The 24,131-nt window shown below is 37.8% G+C and overlaps 1 protein-coding gene across 1 annotated transcript in view; it reads left to right on the top strand.

Annotated features, from left to right (window-relative positions):
* The window catches only part of PTPN20 (protein tyrosine phosphatase non-receptor type 20), a gene marked incomplete at both ends in the record, with an annotated part of 70,931 nt that extends 47,005 nt beyond the window's left edge, over positions 1-23,926 (top strand). Inside the window, 6 exon segments of the mRNA XM_080926730.1 lie at positions 4,110-4,255; positions 6,870-6,960; positions 15,476-15,810; positions 17,400-17,615; positions 23,130-23,192; positions 23,861-23,926. Coding sequence (XP_080782856.1) covers positions 4,110-4,255; positions 6,870-6,960; positions 15,476-15,810; positions 17,400-17,615; positions 23,130-23,192; positions 23,861-23,926 — 917 coding nt within the window.
* Positions 23,927-24,131: the final 205 nt, after the last annotated feature.

The raw sequence follows: 24,131 nt of genomic DNA, 5'->3' as shown, positions 1-24,131 counted from the left end.
ATCTTCTTGGTTCTTCATTAATTTCTTTCATTAATATTTGGTTGTTCTGAAATTACATTATACAGATTTTGTACATTTATTTTAAGTCTGTATGTTAAATATATCATGTTTTGGTTCTATTATAAATGGGACTTGTGAAAATATTTTAATGTAGACTATTCATTCTTAGAATGTAAAAATATGACTGACTTGTAAATTGCCCTTGTAGTTTTTAATGACTTCTTTGAATTCACTAATTTCAGGATATATATGTGTGTAGCCATATATACACATGTATACATATATACACATATGCACACAAATATACATATTGAGGCTTTTTTTAAGACAGTGTCTCACTATGTAGTACGGGCTGGCTTGAACTTTTAGAGATCTACCTGACTCTGCCTCCTGAGTGCTGAGATTAAAGGCACTCCTGTGCCTAGCTACACATAATTTTTAAGTTTATTATTTTCACAGAATTATGTATAAATATGACTATAGGTTTCTGCAAAGTTCAGAAGTGAGCATCAGATTCCTAGAGTTGGAGTTATAGCAGTTGTGAGTCACCTGATGTTGATGCCGGGAACAAAACTCAGGTCCTCTGAAAGAGCAGGAAGTGCTCTCAATAGCTGAGCCTGTATATATTTATAACTTTTCTAATGGTAATACTTAACTCACAGACATCCCCCCTTTATCTGCCTCTCATGTGATTTTCTGTACTTACTACACTGGCTAGTTAAAAATACTGAATGAGAAGGAAAAGAGTAGACACCTTTGCTAAGAGTCTCCACTTTGGTCAAGAAATAATTCTAGGGTAATGCTTAGTACTATTTTGTTAATGCTGTTGTTCAGTTTGAAGAATTATTATATGAAGACATATTAATGCTAAATACTCATGCACCAAATCATGGGGTCCTCAGTTTCATGAAACACACAAAAAGACACAAAAGACCATAACTTGTTGAATAAGAGCCCAAAAGGATGCTATGCAAAACTGGGTATCTACCTGCAAAGAATGAAATTGGGTCTGTTATTGCTTGTCCTGAACAAAAGTAAGATTAAACTGTACTAAAGACTTCAACTTAAAACTTGAAAAGTTGAAGCCAGTAACAGGGAGTACTACTAGACGAGAATTTGGGAACAGAACCCTAATAGCACAGAAAATAGAAGAAGTAAGAGCCTTCTGTGTACAAAGGGATCCGGAATGAAGCAATGGCCTGCAGACAGGGAGGGGGGGTTGTTCTCAGCTATATTTCAGACAAACAGCTAGCATTTGGAGTATGTAAAGAAATCCATATATATTCCCTAAAACAAAACTGCCAGGTCAGTAAACTGACCAGATCCTTCTCAAAAGAAGAAGTAAGAATGTCAGTAAGCATTCTTAAAGTGTTCAGCATCCTTACCCATCAGGGAAACACAAATCCATTTGAGAGCTCATCTCCTCCCAGGAAGAATAGCTGTCATCAGAAAGAAAATGCTGGCAAGGCGTGGGAAGAGGAATCCTTATTCATTGTTGGTGGGAAAGTAAACTCAAAAACTAAAAATATCACTACCGTATGACATAGCTAGACCACTTCTACACAAGAGATACTTATTCATTTTTATGGATGCTCTATTCTCAATATTGGAGAAGTAGAATCAGCATAGATGTATTTGTCAACAGATGAATATATAATACAAATACACAATACAAAATTATTCAGGAATAAATTTTTAAAAAGTAATTTACAGGGAAAACATACAGAACTGGAAAATGTTCAATTATAAAAGGTAACCCAGACTTAATAGAACACGTGTCACATTTTCCTTCTTGTATATGGATCTCAGCTTTTAGCATTGTTGTCTATGTGAATTTCTTGAAACACTTCTATGTTTTCTTGAAGTAAATAGTTTTGTAATTTAATGTCAGACATTTAAGCATTTGGTCCATTCAAAAATTTTTAGGCAGTGGAAGATGGAGTGTGTGTGTGTGTGTGTGTGTGTGTGTGTGTGTGTGTGTGTGTAGATATTTAGTTTTCCTAGCATCATACAATAGAGAAACTATTATTTTTCAATGTGTACTTTGGCACTTTTCTTTAAAGTTAAAAAAAAATAACTTTACTTTTTTTTACAGTCTCCCTTCTGGTCTGCCCTCCACAGTTCTCATCCCATTCCCCCACTCCACCCCCACCCTGGTCTCCAAGAGATGTCTCCCAACTCCTGCCAGGCCTCCCCACTCCCTGGGTCTCAAATCTCTTTAGGGTCAGGCTCCTCTTCTCCCACTGAGGCCAGACCAGGCAGTATGCTACTATATGTGAGTTGGGAACGCAGACCAGCTCTGAGGTTGGCTGTATGCTGCCTGGTTGGCAGCTCAGAGATCTCAGGGGTCTGAGTTAGTTGAGATGGCTGGTCTTCCTATGGGGTCACCCTCCTCCTCAGCTTCTTCCAGCCTTTCCCTAATTCAGCCACAGGAATTATCGAAGTACACCACTGTATACTAGGTATTTTATTTTAGCTGACTTGAATTGGCTTGCTTATTGGTTTCTTGATAAGCAAGTTTATTATTATTTTATAAAATTACATAGGCTTTACCTGTTGATTTTGCATCCTGTAAATTTAGTAAGTTCATCTGTTCTAGCAGGTTTTGTTTTGGGAGGAAAACAGATTTTTTTTTACATAGAAAAATGTGTCATCTACTAATGAGTGATCTCTCACTTCCTTTTCCCTTTTTGTCATTTCTCACTGGATAAGATTTCCAGTCCTCTGTTGAATAATAGTATGAAAATGGACATTAGCTCAACTCATGCTCTCTGAGTAAAAACGTTTAGCTTTTCTTCATTCAGTTAATTTGCTGTGGGTTATAATGTATATCTTTTATGGTGTTAAGGTACATGCCTTAGAATTTTAATTTATTGGGATTTAAAGGTTTTGTTTGAACATGAAAGGATGTTGAGTTTTTCTAACTGCTGCCTCTGCATCTGTCAAATTACCAGATGGATTTTGGCTTTGATATGATATGCTATACAACTGAAATCTCTGAGGCTTTTGTGTTTTTGTTTGTTTTGTCCTGGTTCAAAGAAGATCAAAATAGCCTCCTCTGTTGTGAGAACTGTATCTCCTCTCATGGGCTGTGAATACTGCCTATCCTACTATTGTCAGAGAAGCTTATAAGAATTGTAGAACAAGTTTTTTGGCTGTCTCTACCTAATAGCCTCTTCCTTCTGCCTCCCAAAAAGGCTTCTAAAGACATTCCAAGATGTTTCAGTATAACATGAGCTACCCAAGGATGTTCAGGTTCTTGGAAATGATCTTCTTCTTTTGTTTAATTATGTTTATATCTTTTATTACTAGTAACTTAATTTTAGTAACTTACTTTCTGTTCATTGTTTTCTTTGAAAAGAGAGTTTGAAAACTTCATTATTTTACCTTAAAATTGTAAAACTTTTAAAGTATATTTTATTATGAACTTCTAGACTTATTAAATTTTTTGACCCACAGATGATATTTATAAAGTTTCAGATACTTGGAACTTATACTGACCATTTGACCCAAAGGTCATTTTAAAATGATGGATTCCATATGTGCTCTTTGATAAAGAATACACTCTTCTATTAGTATGTGATGGTATATATCCTTTATTCTGTCTTATGAGTTATGATTCTTAGGCCCTCTCTGCCTTTCGATGTGTTTCATGTTGTTTGGTCTGTTCTTGTAGAGGGAGATGTGTTGGAATCTGCATGTCCTCTCATACATACTCCAGGGGCTTCGAAATACTTGATTCCATGGAGGACAAAAAGCTCTGTCTTTTCAAAAATCCACCATGTTAAGCATTCTTTCCTTGGTGTGATTGTTAATTCATACATGTTCATAGTATAAAACTGAACATTCTTCAGTCTACCTTATGTCTAATAACTCTGAATGGATCTTGTCTTCAAATGACAGATTTTTATAACTTCATGGTACATAGCATATTGTTTTTTAAAAATGACAATCTATTTAAATGTAACAAACTCTTATGGAAAAGTAAATATCAGTTAAAGTTTAAATATTTGTATTGAAAGAGGAAAAGAGTCTAAGAAACATAAAATATTTCTTAAGTGTCCATGGTCTACACAGAACTTACAAATGTGGGCGTTTGTGTTTCTCAGACACAGAAGCAATTTTCTCTGAGAAGGAGCTGGCTCAGATTGCTCAGATCCAGCCATTAATATTCAACAGCTCCTCACAAGCTGCCTTGAGGGATTGCTTGAAAATGCTCCAGAAAAAAGAGCTTGATATCATCCGTGAGTTTTTGGTAAATATGTTGGTCTAAAGAAAAGTTCCTAATTTCCTTTCTTCTACCACAACAAGAAATTTCTCTTTTATTATCCTCCCCCTTTCTCTTCCTTTTGTTCCTCTTCCTCTTTTTCCTGTTCTTTTTTTTAACTTAGTATATTACTTGTATGTTAAAATACCATATCTTTAAAATAATAAATGTACATGGTAAAAATAATCAAGTAGCATAAAAGGCTATAAAATATATAGATACTCTCTTATCTTTTCCTCCCATTTCTCTCTAGGGCCCCCTTTATCATTTGTATTGCTATTGTAGACTTAAAGAAGTGTTGGTGTGTTCTTTATTCACAAGTCTCCTGTGTTAAAGAAACTTCTCTATAAGAAACAATTCTCACTCATATTACCACTGTATACAGCTGTATCTCTGAGTTCATTGCATGTCAAATATCTTCATTTTTAAAAATAGTTCTGGGAAATTTAGCTTGTTCTACTCTCTGCTTTTTAAAGAGCAATAGTTCTTCATATACTTTTTATAAGTATCTATTTAAAGGACAAATTTCTGGAAAGAGTATTTGTGCTGTCAAAATTTCACATCTGTTGATCATGAGTTTTGTTGATGATCTATCATTTATTGTAAAATATAAAATTATCTTTCTATGTTTTTAAGCATTGCATATTAACATGCAGTTTTACTCATATTTTTGCTTATTATTTTTTATATTACTCTTCATATAATAAGTTACATATAGTATAGTTTTATATACACATACAAATAGTATGTATAGTCTACATATGTAGTATATTTAGACACATAGATGTGAGCACATGAATATGTACCTGTTTACTATGAAGGGATAACTAATTTTTAGTAGGAAAATTCAGTGATCAAAGAACTTTTGGATTTTTACATTATATCCATTTTTAGTAATATTCATTTCACTCTAAGAATATAATAATTATACTTTTCAGGAACAATTAAAATATTTTTCAGTATTTTAATTTTTTATTCAGTGTCCAGTTAGCATTTAACTTGATTTAAGGCTTTTAGAAGAAACCATTATTTTGTATCTGCATTTTTCTTAAGACTCTACTGAATTTTATTGTTTTTAATTTTTAATTTTTTTGGTAATGAATGATGGCATTTTATTTTAGATTTTTAAAAATTGACAGTCATTCAGGCACTGGTTCCATATTTCTAAGCTTTATCATATAATAAGACTAACCTTCATTGCTGTTGTGTAATTTTTTCCGTGATTTTTCTTAAAGATTTTTTTTTCTGGGCTAGTTTTAGAATTGGCTTTTAGAGAGAGTAAAATTGGCTGCTGTGTCCTAGGGCTTGACATCTAGGCCAGCACCTTCTTAGGATGGCAGCAGCCATTGCACTTGTTTAAACACTGGTGATTAAATAGTGGATACACAGAGATTAGCAGAGAACATGAAAAATACACAGAGTCTTGGGATTTATCCATATATATTAAACAAGGAAGACCTGATGCTTCCTAGTCTCTTTTGTGCCATTGGACCTCTGTGTCTGTGAGCTCCACATTACTTGTCTCAGTCAACTATAGGTCAAAAATACTTGGCAATACATTGCATCTGTGTTGAAATGTACAGATTCCTATCCTGCCTTTTAGAACTGTGTGTGTAGGATTTAGATTATATTGAGTGCAAGTGACTGGAAGATCATTTAAGTAAGGGAGAATGTGCATAGGTCATGTGAAAACACTGCCTCCCATTTTATATACATGCTTTAAAATTTAAAGATTTTTATTTCCATGGGAGTCCTGGGACCAGTTCCTTACAGATTCCAATGAATGAGGAAATAGGGTGTATCCTAGTTTTATCCTACCTCTGAGCTAACAGATGCTTTCGACTCTTGCTGCTCTGCTGTGCCTGGAAGGACACCCTTGAGCATCCTTCACCTTTCCCCCACACACATTACAGCTCACACAGTCACTTGGTGACTCACTGAGACTCACATTAACTGTTGCTCACTCTCGGTGTTTTCTTTATGTATCTTCAGACACAAGTAGACTTGATCACTAATACTATAATTTCCTTAAGTCACATGATACCTGGTTAAATATTCTTATTAACTGCTTAAGGATGGGAAAGTGTTTTGTTTTGTCTTTGTTTTGCAGTATCTAGAACTAGCTGATTGATAAATTTTTGTGAATTCACACTTGTTAAAGAATTTCTTTTGAGAGGAAGATAATTCTTTTGTCAGTAACCCAGCTATAATTTCTTCAAGAAGTAAACTGTAAACCTTTTTGTAGCTTTTTGTTGAAATATTTGTTATAGTTGTTTTGTTTATAAAATGGTAATGGATGATTAGGAGCTAAGAATTAAGTATTATTTTATTTTATTTTTCATGAAAAGGTAAACAGTCGTGTTCAGGGAGTAAAACTATTTTGAGAATGTAACATTTTTTATCAAGTGACTCATAGACTTATTCTCTTAACTGGGGATAGTGTATGCAGTCTTTATTGGATAAGATTCTAGTTTCTCTTGTTTATTATATAACATTGAATAGCAGGTTACAACATAGGAACTTAAGGATAATAAATGCTTAACAAATGGAGATTTTTACTTTTTTAAAAGAGTAAATACATGGCCTTTTTTAATTTTTGAAGGAGTTAGAACAAATGACTCTGCCTGATGACTTCAAGGTTGGGAACGAGCTAAAGCACAGACACAAGAACAGATACCGAGATATTCTTCCATGTAAGCTGAGAACATTTTAAATTTCTTTCCTGGTAACAGTAGGGAAAAGGGAAAAGCCCACTCTTTGCATGAAAAATTCTGAACTTTGCCACGAATAACTCTAGTAGCTAGCACTGGGTTACCTGGGCATATTCTAGGATATATGCTGTCTCTTCTGACAACTGTCAATGAACTATTTCCACAGCCCTTTAGTCTTGATTGCCCATCTAAAACAAAATCTGAGACATCTGTCACTTGGTATCTTAAGCCTGCCTACCTTCCCTAGCAGTTTGTTTAAACAATTAAAACACAATGGGGCTTTTTATATCCTCTGCCCTAGACATTAAAGCTAACTTACTACTTTGCTGCCCAACAGGCAGCTGCTTTTTGATGGTATCCCAAGGTCTCTACTCATGGCTCCCTACACCGGTGGAAAGTAGACCAGTTTCTCTTCCTCAGTGTATTTGCTCACAGCATTTGTCAGTCTCAACCACCCAAAAAGACAGCAACAAAAATACAATAATTCAAATGCAGTCTTACTGGAAATTTTATTCTATGATCATTTCTTAATATAATCATTCACCATTAAAGCCAGAAAGCTGAGTCACTTGTTATATGCAAGAAGAGCTTGCTAATTCTTCCTCCCACCTGTTTAATACCTCTAGAATCTCCCCATCCTTCTTGTTTATATTGCTGCCAATCTGGACTGAGTGTCTCCAACTTCTCAGCTGATGTCTATCTTCTTCATGTGTCCCTTTCTTACTCAAAAAGCTGCTGCAGTGATTTTCTTACAATCTAGTCAGGACATCCAGCTGTTCTCTTCCATGGCTCTCTGGTACCATCACAGTGGTTTCTCTCTGTGTTTGTCTCTAAAGCTTCTGTGGGTTTCTTTTCTTACCTCTATATGATTAAACCTTAAAACTAGGTGTGATGGTTTGCATATGCTTGGCCCAGAGTGTGGCACTGTTAGAACGTGTGGCCTTGTTAAAGGAAGTGTGTCACTGTGGGGATGGGCTTGGAGACACTCCTTCTAGCTGCCTGAGGATGCCCAGTCTGCTCCTGGCTTCCTTCAGATGAAGATGTAGAACTCTCTGCTCTTCCTGCACCATGCCTGCCTGGATGCTGCCATGTTCCTGTCTGGATGATAATGTGCTGAACCTCTGAACCTGTAAGCCGGCCCCAATTAAATGTTTTTATAACACTTGCCTTGGTCATGGTGTCTGTTCACAGCAGTAAAACCCTAACTAAGACACTAGGCAAGAACTACCTTCATTCTGTGCTGTGGTAATCCCTCTGTCTCTCATAGCTCATCAGCCTAGACTTTGCTGTTTTCCTCAAAACTAGATTTGGTGATTCTCCAAAGGGTTCTACTACCTTGGGAGTGAGTACACTTCCTACTCACTAAAGTATGCTTTAATGATTTTCATTGTTTCTCTGAATACACTTGAGAATAGTACAAATCAAAGGGGACAGTGTCTGCCAAGACAGAATAGATGCTTTTATGTTTTGTTAATTCATTCAGATTAAAATGACTTGTTATAAAGCAATGAGCACCTTCTCAAGATGGTTAAACCAGTACGTTGTGTCATCTTCTGTGAGACAGTCTGAGATTCACTAGTATGTATTTCTGAAACTCTGGTCAGTGGGCCACTATACAACATTTTAGCAGTGCAAACAATTTGGTGCTCCTCTGAAAGATCAAAGGTCTTACATGTTGATTTTTATCCCTTCAGTGTGCAATTAATTACTCTTCAAGGACTGAAAGTAAAGAGGTTTTTAAAATGATCCTCGCAGGACTAGAAGAAGTAGAACCACACTTGAGGAGATGAAGTTCACATGCACATGATCCTCTTCCAAGTCTATCCTGTGGAGAAGGACGTGTAGAGATGCAAAACAGTTTACTTAAATGATTAAAAAATAAGGAAAATTATCCTAAAGTTTTTGCTTTACTTAAACTCTAATTCAACTGAGTTCTATTTTAAGATTTGCTTACACAGTCTAGTCTAATCTGAACAGCAGCCTATGAACATGCCTGGTTTCTACATCATGCATACAGAGAAAGTTCTGAAGTCATTTATTATCCCCTGGTTCAGTTAGTCGTCACTTTGCAAACTCGAGCATGCATACATGTTGTTGATAATACAGCACACTGTTAGAAATACTGTAACACGAGGCAGATTTCAGTCATCACCGTGCCTTAGCTGTGAATGGTGCAGACATAGCCAGTATGAGTTACCTCCTCAGTGTACAAATGACTGTCAGTAAAAGTTGGGGAGCACACCAGGGCTTCACCTGACTTCTTTCCAAATCTGTTTGTGTTGTGTGAACGAACAGCAGGGCTCGCAGCTGTGCTGCCCCTTGATCTCCCAGTGAGGATCCTGTGTGGCATCCTGCAAACAGGGTAACCAAGAGAACTGACTCACAAACACAGAGTCAGTGACAGCAAAACCATATATATATACATATGACATTTGGTGACTTACCAAAATGAAACCATTAAGTAGTTGGGGTGGTTAGGATGAAGGCCACTTGGGAGATGTGTACTGGCTAGAGGCTTTACAGTATAGAAACTTTAGGATAGTTTCAGAACAGAGAAAATATAAAGGGTAAAACAATAAGAACAAATTCAAATGTATAATGGAATATGACAATCAAGACACAGTAAGAAGCTCACTCTAAGTTATAACGAAAAGGAGTAAATTCGGTTTAAACTGAAAATGAAGTGCTTCAATTCTGTGTTTGTAATGGCTTAGGGTTAGTGTTCAAAATATGGATCTTGCTTTAATTTTTTCTGTTAATTTATAATCAGCAGGAAGGTTTTTAAAGCCTTGACAAAAATTTTAAGGGCCTGAAACAATCATATTTTTACTATTGATTATTAAGATATCTTGGAACTCCAGTTTACATAGTCATATTTATGGCTTTGTACCATCATGCAAAGCAAAAAGGAAGGCCTTTATTACAATGATTTCCATGTGGAAACACAACATATTGTATTTATTTAACATTTTATGACTTTAAAATCATTTTAATAACTGCTTACGGAGTGAGAACATATTATATATCAAGTCTCCTCCTTCAAGATGATTACTTTTTTTGTAACTTGTATCTGGATAAAGACATAATCAGTGCTGACAATGGTAATATCTTAAATTTCTGAGTGTTCTTTATAACAATGTGAGGAGGCAAGGAAGATGATAATATGTGAATTTAAGGATGCCAAAAAAATATGGAAAAGGTGTTTTTCCAGGAAAGGTTCCAGTCAACTCTATATTTATAACAACAACAATAATGAAAATACTTCTAACCTTTACCCTATACTTTATATAAAAATGAACTCAAAATAGGTCACAGAACTAAATATAATAAAAACCATATTTGGTACCAGAGAGATGGTTGAGTAGTTAAGAACTCCTGCTGTTCTTTTTAGTACAATTCTCAGGATTCATATCAGATGGCTCATAACTGCCTAAAACCCCAAGTTCATGGAATCTAACATCTCTTTTATTCTGTGCATGTGCACATACACACATGTGCATGCACACACACCCCACATACCACAGTTGGCACACATAGATATAAAAATACACATAAATGATGTCTTTAATTAAAAATATAAAAGCATGCAACTTCTTGGAGTTAAACCCAAGAAAAAAATTTAGCATCATTATATTTAGTAAAAATGTTCTCAGTAGGATACAAAACTTTGAAACTGCCAAGGGAAAAATAATTAGTCTTCATCAAACGTTTTAAAAATTGTTCTCCTAAGTATACCATTCGAAAGACAAAATGGCAAGTATCAGGCTAGAAGGAATTTAAGTACAAAACATCCACTTGACAAAGAATACATTTATAATACAGTAAGAATTTCTGTAAGTCAAAGAACAATAACCCTACAATCAGTGAGCAAAGATCTGAGAAGGCTCTTTGAGGAGGTGTGTGGATGGCATTAGAAAGTAGTTTGCTTTCAGTTGGCAAAGCCTGGAACTCACCTGACAGTTTAAATGCAGGGATAGAGCAGCTTTTCAGTCATGTCCTAATGTAGTTCAAAGGGATTTCAACCATCTTTCCCTTCTATCCGGTTTCTCACAGGCCATTATAGTGCATAAACAGTGGCAAATACTCTGGATTTGTTTACAGCACATCTTCATGTCAGAAAGTGGAAGTTACAACTAAAGGGAATATCTGGGATTAAAATGTCTAGGGTCCAAGTGTGTAGGACAATTTTAAATGCACCCTTCTATGGATAAGGGTAAATTGCTTTATCAGGCTTCTATAGCCAAAAAGAAGACACAAAGTCTTGTGAGCCTCCGTAGCTCCTTGGTGGCAACATATTCGTCTTTTAGATAGGATTCTCAAGAAAAGATTCTGCTGCAAATGTAGACCACTCTGAAAACTGCTCTGCTGCTCAGATTCAGCAGATGTAATGGTTACTAGGAGGGATGCTCTTCAGAACTTGCTGCAATGCTAGAGAGAGCCTTGGGATTTTGGAGCGATGCCCTGCAATCCCTTTAGGAGCTGCTTTCCTTTGGAGAGGCAGGTTTTCAGCCTATTATTACATCTTAGCAGAGACGGCATGACATTATAGAGAACTAAGTAGATAATGGTTCTCTGTCAACAACCAAGCCATTAAACTGGGTGTACACAACAACATTTGCTTATCAGAAAGAAATGGTAGTTGTGAGATTCTTCTTAATTAGACCCTTGACTACTAACTTTTCTATTGCTGTGACAAAGCATATGACCAAGACAACTTGTAAAAGAAAGCATTTAATTTGGGAGCTCATGTTTCCAGAGGATTAGAGTCCATGAGCATCATGGCAACAGGCAGGCCAGCATGGCCCTGGAGCAGGAGCTGAGAGTTCATATTCGATCCACAAGCATAAGACAGTGAGAGAACTGGGAAGTGACATCTCAAATCTCAAAGCCCACCCAGTGACACACCTTCTACAATAAAGTCAGACCTCCTAATCCTTCCCAAACAGTTCCACCAACTGGGGAACAAACATTCAAATCTACAAGCTGATGGGGCCCATTCTCATTCAACCACCACAACCCTGAAAGCACAAGTAAGTTTTTCGGCCAAAAAAAAAAAAAAAAAAAAAAAAAAAAATGCCCACATATCCATGATCTCCATTTCTGGAACACTGGCTTCTCTTTCAGCTTATATCTATGTTCTTATGAGGAGTTCCCTATAATCAATTGATAGGAGAAACAGAGTTCTACATGGCTCTGAATTGTTTCTGTGGATTACCTGAGTCACAAGACAGTTGCACTACTATAGCTCATTTTTGAAACATTTCTGAAGTGTAATGGTGAAGGGAATTAATTATACTGCCTGAAAAGAACTTTGTTTGGTGTACTTGGTTAACTTTTCTTGGAGAAATGGTTGGCGGGTAAACTTAGGTGATAGCCAGCCTTAACTGGATGAGTAGTCTAGGCCTTAGAAGGAACAAAGTTGAAAAAGTAATAACAAAGGAGGTCTAGGCAAATGGAATATGGGAAGAGCTGTCCAAACGAGCAAACCCGCGTAAACCCTATGTCTCACGTGGGTGTTCATAAACAATGACTTCAACAGAGGACAGTAACCATGTGGGTAGGATATTGTCTCTGGACAACAGTCATTTTCTGTAATTACTCTGCCATTGTTTGTTAGCTCATGAAAAATAAAATAAAACCAGCCTATTTGTCACTATTGGAGACTATAATTCAGCTTCACAAACTTCTTGACACTCAACCAAAGCAACCAGGTTATACCCAGTCATTGCCAAGTATCTAGGCTTCAAGAAGCATGTGGTGTTGCCGAGTCCTTGATAGGAAACCTATTCCCCGAGGTGGCAGGTTATGGCAACTTCTATCATGAAAAAAACTGATTTTTTTTTTCTAAAAAAAGGGGGGAGAAAGAAGTTTTGTCTATAAATTTACCTTTCCTAGGTGCAGTACATTTTCTGAATTTACCTAAAGAATGTCTTATATCATGGTCCACACAAAGGTGGCAAATGGCTCTTAGCAGTGTTTTTTTCCTGTGAGGTTCATTTAGAATCCACCATCTGAGGAGACTTACTTGATCTAAAGACTGAATAATGTTTTGAGGGAAATTATAAATATAGATGACAGAACCTTCTGGAACAATATTCTTTAGTTGACTGAACATACAGTACCTGCTATAGCCAGGATTCAGAAATTCAGGGGTGCACATGGGAGCAACATGACCCTAATAATGCCTTAGCACAAGTTTTGACTCATATACCTGTGCCTTCCCACTCTGTCTTTTTTGTTTTGTTGCTTTAAGAATGTTTTATTAGTTCTTTGAGAATTTTTTACATGCTTTGATTCTGTTCATCTTCTCCCAGCTCTTCCTAGAGCCCCTCCTCCTACCCTTTTGAAGAAAGCCAGAGTTGTGCCCAATGCTCCTCTTGATGCTAAGGTCTGCTCTTGTCGGGCTTTTGCAGGTCTTATATGTGCTGCTACATATAGTGAGTTCACACATGCAGCTGCCTGCTGTGTCCAGAAATCACACCCTTGTTGTCATCATCTTCTGTGGCTTGTTTTTATGCACCCTCTTCTGCAGTGGTGCCCGAGCCTTTGGTGGAGGAAGTTTGTATATAGGTTTTATTTAGAGAAGAACATTCTGCAGTCTCTTGTTCTCTGCATTTTCTCCAGCCATGGGTGTCTACATTGATTATTAATTATCTGCTATAAATATATACATTGATCATTAATATCTGCTACAAATATAAGATCCTCTGATGAGGGCTAAGAGGCACATTACTATATGGGTATAATGGTAGGTCATTAGGAGTTGATTTAATACTATATCCATCTAGCATCATAATAGTCTCCCAGGTCTGTAACTCTGTAGCCTTAGGTTCTTGGTCTGATCATGGTGTTCAGTATGGGCTTCATCATGTGGAATGGACCTTTAATCCAGTCAGAAAGTGGTTGTTTGCTTCCATGATGTTGGCCTTGAGGTCTTAATATTTCTCTTCATTAATGTTATCCCAACTCCAGCAATGTCTTTCTGCAAACCTGAGTCTTTCTTAAGAGTCAATGAACACTTAATTACTTGGGGATTTGTAGAGCCCAGAAAGGCTTCATTGAATGGGACAAGTAGGACAGGAGTTTGAAGTGAGTAATTGTGGTTTGTTTCTGTAAGCTAGATTTTACTAAATTATTTGGCACATTCAATCTTTTTTAAAATGAAAAATATTTATATAAAGTAGCATTTGGGATGGTGTGATGTTATATCAGTTAGCCCCATGTATTGCTCTTACTCCCATTTTGAAATTTTTGGTACCTTTCTATATTTTGCAATATATTTTTATATTCATCTTAATAAGAGAATTTTGTATAGTATGTTGGAAGTCATAGGCCTTGCTTGGTGACAAGTCAGCATAACGTAGGTGGATATTGGTGGGACAGAGCACAGATAACTATGTGCAGTAAAGTCAGGGCTCCTGAAAGGTGATGATTACTATGGGACAAATGACATTTTCTCTCATGCTTCCTGACAATATGAGGCAAAGCCCCAGCTGTGTGGAGCCAGTACGTTGAGCAGCTTTGGTTTTTGCCATATACCTTGTTTTGATTGCCACATCAGTGCACGCAGTAGAGGCTGAGAAAGGATTGGGAGAGGTGGTTGCCCGGCTAGAACAAGGGCATTGGTAGACTTCCATTAATACTAGAGTTTGTCTCCAAACCTTTATCCTACTTTGTAAAAACTCTGTTCTCTGTTGCCCTAAACTTACAGACTTTCCTAGTTTTCAGGAGAGTGCCATTTGCTGTTGCCCCTGAGAGTGTTTCTGTGCTGTGTTCACTGGCACAGTAGTGGACACCGACCGCCCTTTGGTCTAACACTGCTGTATCTCACAGAAGTCCTATAGGACATGCTGATGGCACTCTTTTTTCGTTTCTTAAAACAAGCCCTTAAATTCCTCCTAATTGTATAAGTCTAATGTCTTGCAAATAGGTTTTATGGAGGGATGAATTTTTTTAACATTTTATTGATTCTTTATGAAGTTAACATCATGCAGCCCAGTCCTACTCATCTCCCCGTCCCCTCGTCTCCACCCTCTGTCCTTGCACAATAAAGCACACACACACACACACTCACAAACAAGTGAGCAAAACAAAGCAAAACATAGAAAGCATCTCGTGGAAGCTGTAGTGTCACAGTGTGTCCCGTAGTATACTCCACTCACCCACCCCCCAAAGTTTATGTTATCTGTGAATGGGACATGGAAAGGCCAGTCCTGCTGAAACAAATCTGCAGGATCTCCATGACACAGGGCAACAGGATAACCAGTGGGAGTTCCAGTGAGGATCCAGTATTCACAGTGTCTCAGAAGCCAGAGGCCTCGAACCAGACCAATGTCTCGTTGCAATGGTGGGATGAATTTAAACTCAGCCCTTTTGAAAATTATCTCCTACGCTGTTTTCTTTTGAGGGAGCAGTAAAAAAATTCATGGACATAAAGTCTGGGTAGCATAGTCCACTCGTCCATCATTTTTACCACATGTTTCTGTTTCCATAACAGATGATTCAACACGTGTTCCTCTTGGAAAACACAAGGACTACATCAACGCTAGTTATATTAGAATAGTAAATCATGAAGAAGAGTATATTTATATTGCCACTCAAGGACCACTGCCAGATACTATAGAAGACTTTTGGCAAATGGTCATGGAAAATAATTGTAATGTTATTGCTATGATCACCAGAGAGATAGAAGCTGGAGTTATCAAGTGTTACAGTTACTGGCCCATATCTCTGAAGGAGCCTTTGGAATTCAAACACTTTCGTGTCCTTCTGGAGAACTTTCAGATAACTCAATATTTCATCATTCGAATATTTCAAATTGTGAAGAAGTCTGTAAGTTTTATCATGCTGCTTGTAGACGCATGTTTTACCATATAAGCTGCTGTGTTTGTATATATACTGAGAGCATGCCATGCTTGCTTGACATCACTGGGAAGCTTGCTCTTTTGTGAAGGGAAATGGAGGATCCATGGATCTGTGGGAAGGTTGGTAGGGGGAAAGGACTGGGAGGAATGCAGATAGGGAGGCTGGTGTTGGGATGTATTGTATGAGCAACGAGTAAATAAAAAGAAAAAATGTAATGGGTAACTTTTGTTACTGGTGGTAATACACTTTTAATCCCAGCACTCAGAAGGCAGAGGCAGGTGGATCTCTGTAAGTTCAAGGCCATCCTGGTCTACAGAGTGAGTTCCAGGACAGCCAGCTCTAGAAGAAAATAGAGTAACTTTTTACCTCTTTGTAATCTAAAAACAAAGCTGTAAGTTTTTACTTCTGATTAGCCAGACTTTGACTGGAGAGAAAGAAAACATAAAGTGTCAAGGAGTGGCTGTCGGATGTTTTTGGTGGCTTCTGCCAAGTGTGGCAGGCTGTATTGAGTTTGTCAAGAGTACCTACTGCTGTGATGGATTGCTCTACCACAGGGCAAGCAAACAAGGAGACACCCACACTCTCCAGTGCTCCAGTTGATGTGCTCGATGATAATGCCAAGGTTCACGTTGTCACATGGGGTGCTTTGGGAACTGAGATGGGAAATCATTTGGAAAGAGGATTACTGAAGCTAACAACACATCTGGGTGGTGAAGGTCCCAGATGAGAAAGAAAGGAAGCTGACAATTGAAAAAGACATTGCCATGGGTATAGTTAAAGAAGCAAATAAATTACATGCTCATGGAACAGAAATTTGTACATTATCAAGGAACAGTGAGGGATAAAGGGTGGTTGTGGACAAAAGCAGGGACCAGCTAGGACATAAAATGCCCTACTTCTGCAGAAGAGCATGAGTTTGATTAAGTAGCAATTGGAACTAAAACACTCACAGGTGAAGTTGTTTTGTTTTTTAATAAAATTGCCAGACGTAGAAGGCACTTAGGACTTGGTACCTGTGACACCAAGTGGGTTTGCAGCCATGCTGGTCCTACATTAGTATTGACTCCTGTTCAGGAAGTACAGGTCCTTCTGGAGGTGTCAACCCACTTTCTACTCTTAAGTACTTGGAAATCTTGGTTTACCCACAGCTTCATGATACAGAAGAGAAGTGTTCGTGTAGGATTTGGAAGGCAAACATTCAAATCCAAGCTCTAAATATGTGAGCCCTGTGACCTAGAGACAAAATAGTACATTTATCTTAGGCTGATGTAAGTATTAGAGTCGATAACCCGTGTGAAGCTCCTAGCTCATGACTGGTGGGAGCGAGTGCTGGATTCCTGCACCCTGACAACATTCCCATCTTCACTGTTTTCCCTGTGTTCCTCTTTCCAAAATGGAGAAAAGCTAATTCTGGCAACTTTCAGAGATTTTATTAACATGAAGCTGAGGGTGTGCACTGTCTCCATCTGCAGCGGTGTCGTCATTGTTACCGTAGTAGAAGTTGAAATGAGATCTCTAATATAAGAAATCAATGAACCTCTTTCTGTCTCTAACAGACAGGAAAGAGCCACTCTGTAAAACACTTGCAGTTCACCAAATGGCCAGACCATGGCACTCCTGCCTCAGCAGATTTTTTCATAAAATATGTTCGTTATGTGAGGAAGAGCCACATTACAGGACCCCTCCTTGTTCACTGCAGTGCTGGTGTGGGCCGAACGGGGGTTTTCATATGTGTGGATGTTGTGTTCTGTGCCATCGAGAAGAACTACTCGGTAAGTGTGTGGTGAAGCAGATGAACTGATCGTGTTTCTAAACTTCTCATAGCCTGTCCTTACTGGACGCCTGTGATCTGAGCACAGCGAATGCACATTAGCTTGGGAGACCACATTCTCACTGGGTTTGCGTCGGGCTCCTGGGAATGGCAGTGAGGATTGAAGTGTCTTGTGTCAATGAATAGCTAGGTTTGGGTAGAGAGTAATGGCACTCTGTACATAGCCATTTCCTCCTTGGTGTGCCACTTAGGGCTTTAGTGTTCTTTTTCCTTTCTTTTTTTTAGATGATATCAATGAAGTATGTTTTCTTTCAGTGAGCAAATCTGACATTCTTGTTGAAAAATCTTAGGCTCGGTTGATGAGGGGCCTCCAGGCTTAACTGCTGATTTTACTATCTACTTTAGATTTGGGTGGTTTTATGTAAATTGCACATCTTCTCAAATACCAGTTTATTCTTTTATGCATTTTTTGTTTTATATCATTTAACGGTCACACCAGGAAAGGATGGAGACATCAGATCCTCCTGGAGCTGGAGTTATAGGTGGTTGGAAGTTGTTCAGCATGGGTGCTGGGAATTGAACTCAAGTCCTCTGCAGGAGCAGTGGTAAATTCTGTTGAGCAGGGAGTTTACTCTCCAGCCTCAAAATCAGGTTTTTTAAAAACATAAAACGAGGAGATAAGTATTCCTGGGTATGAGCCAAAGATTAGCAATCCCTTCCTTTCTCCTAAACCGAGGTGTCAGACAGAGTCTGATATATGGGGATTATTGTGAGGCACAATAGATTCCTGGACTATTCTGTGCTGCAGTACTGAGGAAGGGAAGCTATTACCTGTCTGGGGGATGAGGTCAGTTTCCTGGAGTCTTCGGCTTCGCACAGCCATACTTCAAAAAACAAGCAGCCATCCTGTGGTAGAAAAATGGATGCTGTATTTTCAGTGTTTACCCACAGAGGACATCAAAGAGGTGCTAGAAAAACAGTCTTTAGGGGAAGATGAGTCTCTTTATAAAATCAGGGCCCGTGTCTCTTAGTCTTTCACTTTTCTGTGTTAGTCTCTGAACACTGAAGGACGGTGCTGGCATATTCAGACCCTTGTGACCACTCCAGGCTGGGAGACTGAGAATGAGAACGACATTGTATTTCAAAACAAACCAGAATATCATTCTGAAGAGTGAATGTAAACTGGCTGGTCAGAAACCAAAATCAGAGACATGCTCTGAAATGCTGAAAATGATGGCATGCTTATTCTTGTTTCAATGACTGTGGCAGCTGTAAACGCTGTCTATCATCTACTGTCAAACCAAAGCAGCACCGTGTCCCCACAGAATAGCTCCTTCCACTTTAAATGAGCCTTAGTGCTGATCTTACAGTTTATTTAGCAGTTTTTCCTTCTCAGTGGTACTTTGAGTCGAGAGTTTATCTCAGTGGTGCATGCTTGCCTAGCACTTGCAAGCTTTGATAAAGCAATGAAAAATAATGTTTCTGTTTGATGAAATACTGTGGCTAAAAGTAAGAAACATAGCCATTGTTTCTTGATTTTCTGTACCACCCAGACTGTCAGTAACTGAAGTTCTTACAGATGCCCTGTCCTACTTGCCTGGGAAACTTCACTGAGCAGAGCTTGCCTTTTGTCACAGGGAGTTTATTCTGTGAAAAGGCCTCTGGGACCCTGACTTTCCTGTGCCTGTGTCAACTGCTCAGGGTGTCTTCCCGTGCTCCTTACAGATATAAAAATAGAATACACAACCATTTATGCCTTCTTATTGATATTTAGAGTCACTTTAATATTTAACCAAGTTAGGTGAAAACCCCTTATAACATTTGAACACAAACTAGTTTTTGTCTTGAAGAAACATGAAGGGTTTGTCAGATATTCTCAGTGAAACTTGTTTCCTTTTTCCCTATCATTGGCACACAGTAAGTGTTAACCAGCAGCTAATGCAGTGAAGGGAGTCTTGATGCAAAGTTTAACACGTTTTCCTTTATATACTTTAACTTTTATACAACAGTGGTAACCTCGTCTCATCTGGAAGGTACTGGGTTTTGCATTTTGATTTGTTAGTAGAGGAGTCCTGATAAAGCAGTTTGCTGATTTACCATCGAAACTTAAAGTCCTTTTCTCTGTGTGTGTGTCATTGCAACTTAAATGCCCAATTTTCATCCTATGAAATATAAGGTGCAAGTCACATCTGTGCTGTGGTGATGTGGATTTTTATAGTTTAGCACTAGGTACATCTGTCAGGAATGCGAACACAGTTGACCAAAGTGAAGCCTCTTGGTTGTATCATGTGCCTACCAGTCACACACTGATTGGATCATGGTAGCAATGTTTCTAGATTCCTTCAACAACACTGCTGTCATCCCTGTCATTAGCTAACTTACCAATCTAAAGCACCATTAGAAATAACTGTCTTTTGCCATCTATTTACCAAAATGTCAAAGAAATTAGAGTAGTTTTGACCATTTTTGATGACTGTATATGATTTTTACTTTTAGCAAATCAAACACTATTTTGTAAGAAGTCTATTGAGCAGTAATATGTGAAATGCTAAATATCTGCTTTCGTTGGCTTTCTAATCTACTACTCTATAAAATTATCCTTCTGGTTTTGTAAAAATGCTTTCTTATTATGAATGTCAATTAAGTTAATAGTTCCTTTGTTTTGTTAGCTAGCACATCTTTGTAAATAATGCAAGTGTAGTTTTAGCACATCCCAAAAATAATTATATGTGGAGACCCAGTTCCAGTAGAAAGAATTTGTTTGATTCTTTTTTGCTCTTTATTTCTTCTAGTCATTTCCACTGTCTTGTTGTAGTTGTTGTGGTTGTTGTTGTATTGTAGTAGTAGTTGTTGTTGTGGTTGTTGTAATTGTTGTGGTTGTGGTTGTAGTTATTGCTGTAGATGTAATAGTTGTTTTTGTTGTATTGTTGTTGGCCAGTACAACCACACTGGAAAGACTGTGTCTGTTCTGATAAAATAATACAGCAAAGCTTCTTTTCCTATCAGTAAATTAAGGTTGAGAACTGCAGATTGATTGTTAAAATTTTACCTAGCACTGTTACGATCTTAAAGCTTCCAAAGAGATAGAGGTTTTAACTTTAATGACTTTTACTTCGTTTCCCTTTTTGTGCATCATGTTTCAAATATCAAGTCTAGGAACTGAGATTCTGAGAAATTCTAGTTCTATATTTTAGACCCAAGTCCCCACTCTGTGTTGAGCATGCGGTTTTGATTGAGAAGAATTCTCTTATTTACTTATTGGCCTCGAATAACCAGTTGTTGCAGAACTGTTGTTGAAAAGGTTATTCTTCCTACACAGAACTGCTGATATACCTTTATCAAACATTACTTGGGGCGTTCTCAAGGGGCTGTTTTGATTCCGTACTCAGTTCCATTGATCTGTGTGTCTGTAACTATGTAAAAGATTTAATATTAGATAGAGTGATTCCTTACACTTCATTCTTACATTTTAAGATCATCTTAGACAGTTCAGAGTCTATATTTTCCAATATACATTTTGTGATTAGTTTGTGCCTTCATTAGAATATTGCTGTGATAAAACGTCAGGACCAAAGCAGCCTGAGGACAAAGGGTTATTTCAGCTCACAGTTCCATGTCACACACAGTACATCACTGGTGGAAGTCAGGGCAGAAACTCAAGGCTACACCAGAGGCAGGAGGAGTGCTAGTTACAGGGCTGCTTCCCATGACCAACCTCCCCAGGGATGGCACAACTGACAGTGGACTAGGCCCTCCCACATCCATCATCAGTCACATGCCCATGATGAGTGCTATGGAGACATTTGCTGGGTTAAGATTTCTTTTTTCCAAGTATGTCTCTAATATCTGACAAGTTGACATAAAACTAGTCACCATAGCTTGCCTTCTGGGATTGTGGTTAAAAATTACTTTATGTCTATATAAATTTTGGGGAGAATTGACATCTTTCCTATATTGAATCAGTAAATCCATGAATATATTTTATATTTTTTTAATTTAATAGGTCCTTTTTGGATTCTCTTGTAAGCATTCCACAACTTTCTGAACATAAATTCTTTATGTATTCCATTAAATTTATCTTATTTTATTTTCTTTGACAAAATTGGAAATTTACTGTTTTAATTTTCTGTTGTCTTATATTTATTGCAATGGAAATAAGACATAGGTATGCAAATGATTTTTGAATGTTGGTTTTCTATCTATGACTTTGTCAATCTCATTTTTCCTGAATCTTATTTATGGCTTAGTTACTTGTCATTTCTACATAGATGATTTTGTCATCTGAAAATAGATCTATTGCTTTCTTTTCAATATACATGGCTTTTTTATTTTCTGGACTAATCCCTCTATAATTTGTTCTATAAAAGACCCTCGGGAGAAGATGAAAGGCAGGCTAAAGATTAGGAGAAAATAATTTCAAACTTTGAATTTAAGAAATGCCATGCATCTGGAATACATAAAAAAAAATCTCTAAAAACAATGTTTACCATGTAATAATGAGGGCCTGAGGTCAATCTTGAGGCCCACGTAAAAAGTTGAGCATGATACCACTCACTTGTAATCCTAGCACTTGGGAGGCAGAGACAGGTGGATCTCTACAGATCACTGATTAGCCTGTCCAGCCTAATCGATGAGACCCACGTTCCAGAAGGAATCTAGCTCATAAAAGGAGGTGAACAATTCCTGAGAGAGGAGACCTAACATTGACTTCTGCATCCTATATGTACACACCCCCCACCCGCATCCCCACGGGGGGGGGGGGAGAGAGAGAGAGAGAGAGAGACAGAGACAGAGACAGAGACAGAGAGACAGAGAGAGAGAGAGAGAGAGAGAGAGAGAGAGAGAGAGAGAGAGAGAGAGAGAGAGAGAGAGAGGACATAAAATATGAGGAATTATAGTCGAGAAATCTGAAAACATCATGTGAGCATAGGCTGACTTTTCAGGTGAGTGCCTGTGCTGATCCACAGGGTGCTCACTTGGTCTCTCTCTGGAGTGCTCACCACCAGTGCCCAGTGGCTAGAAGACTTCTTAAACCTGTCACAGTTCTGCTCATGTCATTATGAACTAGCAGCAGACCTTTGTGACAGGCAGTCTGTAGCTGTCTCTAGCTGTCAGTTACACACTGCAGTGTCAGTGACTGTTGCCAGAAGTTTCTATTTGAATCAACAGGGCTCTTCATATAAGAAACATAATGTGGTCAAGGCAGGTCTTCTATGCTTGTCCAGAATCATACTGCTGCTTTCAGCTCTTCCTTTGGTTAGCATAAAGGGAGTATATTCTCTGAGAGTGTTCTTCCTCACAAATGATGGTTTTCTTTTTCCCCTTCAAAAGCTAAAACAAGTCTTTCTTATTCATTAGGCTGGATGTATAGTGTGACTGGAAAGGAGACCTTTCTAGATTAGTTACTTCTTGACATCCCTTTTTACTAGAAAGGGACATTGGGTAGTCATTTATCAATCTATGAGTTTATGTTCTCTGTTGTCTGAATAACCCAGTTACCTTCATCTCTTTTCAGTTCGACATCATGAACATAGTGACCCAGATGAGGAAGCAGCGCTTTGGCATGATTCAAACCAAGGCAAGTACTCCCAGCCTAACCTGACAAACACCATGCGGCAGAAGTGGATCTAATGCATTACTAAGTTTCTAGACAGTCATTTGAAATGTTGAATATGCCTCTATTTATGTCTGTTTGCCTATCATCTATCTATCTGTCTGTCTGTCTGTCTGTCTGTGTGTCTATCTATCTATCTATCAGCATGTTTTAAAAATATTTTTATATCATAGATTAGTTTGTAATTGCCAGGAGAAACAAAGAGAATATTTACAACAAAAACAGTTGCCTCTGAACTGGTATGTATAATATGTCTATATAAGTAGAGATATGTTTGGGTATAGAAACATAAAACAATTGTATACATTTGAAATGTTAAAATTAATGTGAAAAATGTTTAAAATTAGAGTTAGATTAGCTAGAGAAGATGCACAGAAGTGGACGCTGACATTTTCCTTTCATTTAGAATCTCTGTTAAGGAGTCCTAGGCTAAGACAGTTATTTTGGTCATTTATATTCTTAATGTTTAAAATCAATATTTGCATAAAGAAATTCCTATGTGTTTATAGATAAATATTTGTTGCTTGAGAGGAATTTTCGATGAGACTGTAAAAAAACTTTCAGGTGTGTTCTTCCAAGGAGACACTGGGGTCTTTTTACCTACCACTGTGCCATTCATGTGTTGTGTACAGGAGCAGTATCAATTCTGTTATGAAATTGTGCTTGAAGTTCTTCAGAATCTCCTGGCTCTGAATTAAGAAAGACTTCTGCACCTGTCATTTGAGATACCAAGCAGCTCGGAGCCTGATCTGTGTTCAAGCGTCTGCTGGCCATGCAGTCTGCCTGCTGATTTTCTCTCTGAAAGTCTCTGAGGGCAGCACCACTGGGCACAGAATGAACTGTTTTCACTTGATCCTTCTGGACAAGAGCAAAATACCTCGATGCCTTCCACTGGAACTAAGT

The sequence above is a fragment of the Micromys minutus genome (genome assembly GCF_963924665.1).
Source record: "Micromys minutus genome assembly, chromosome: 12".
NCBI lineage: Eukaryota > Metazoa > Chordata > Mammalia > Rodentia > Muridae > Micromys > Micromys minutus.
Note: the sequence above shows the minus strand (reverse complement) of the source record. Positions and strands in the feature narration are given on the sequence as shown.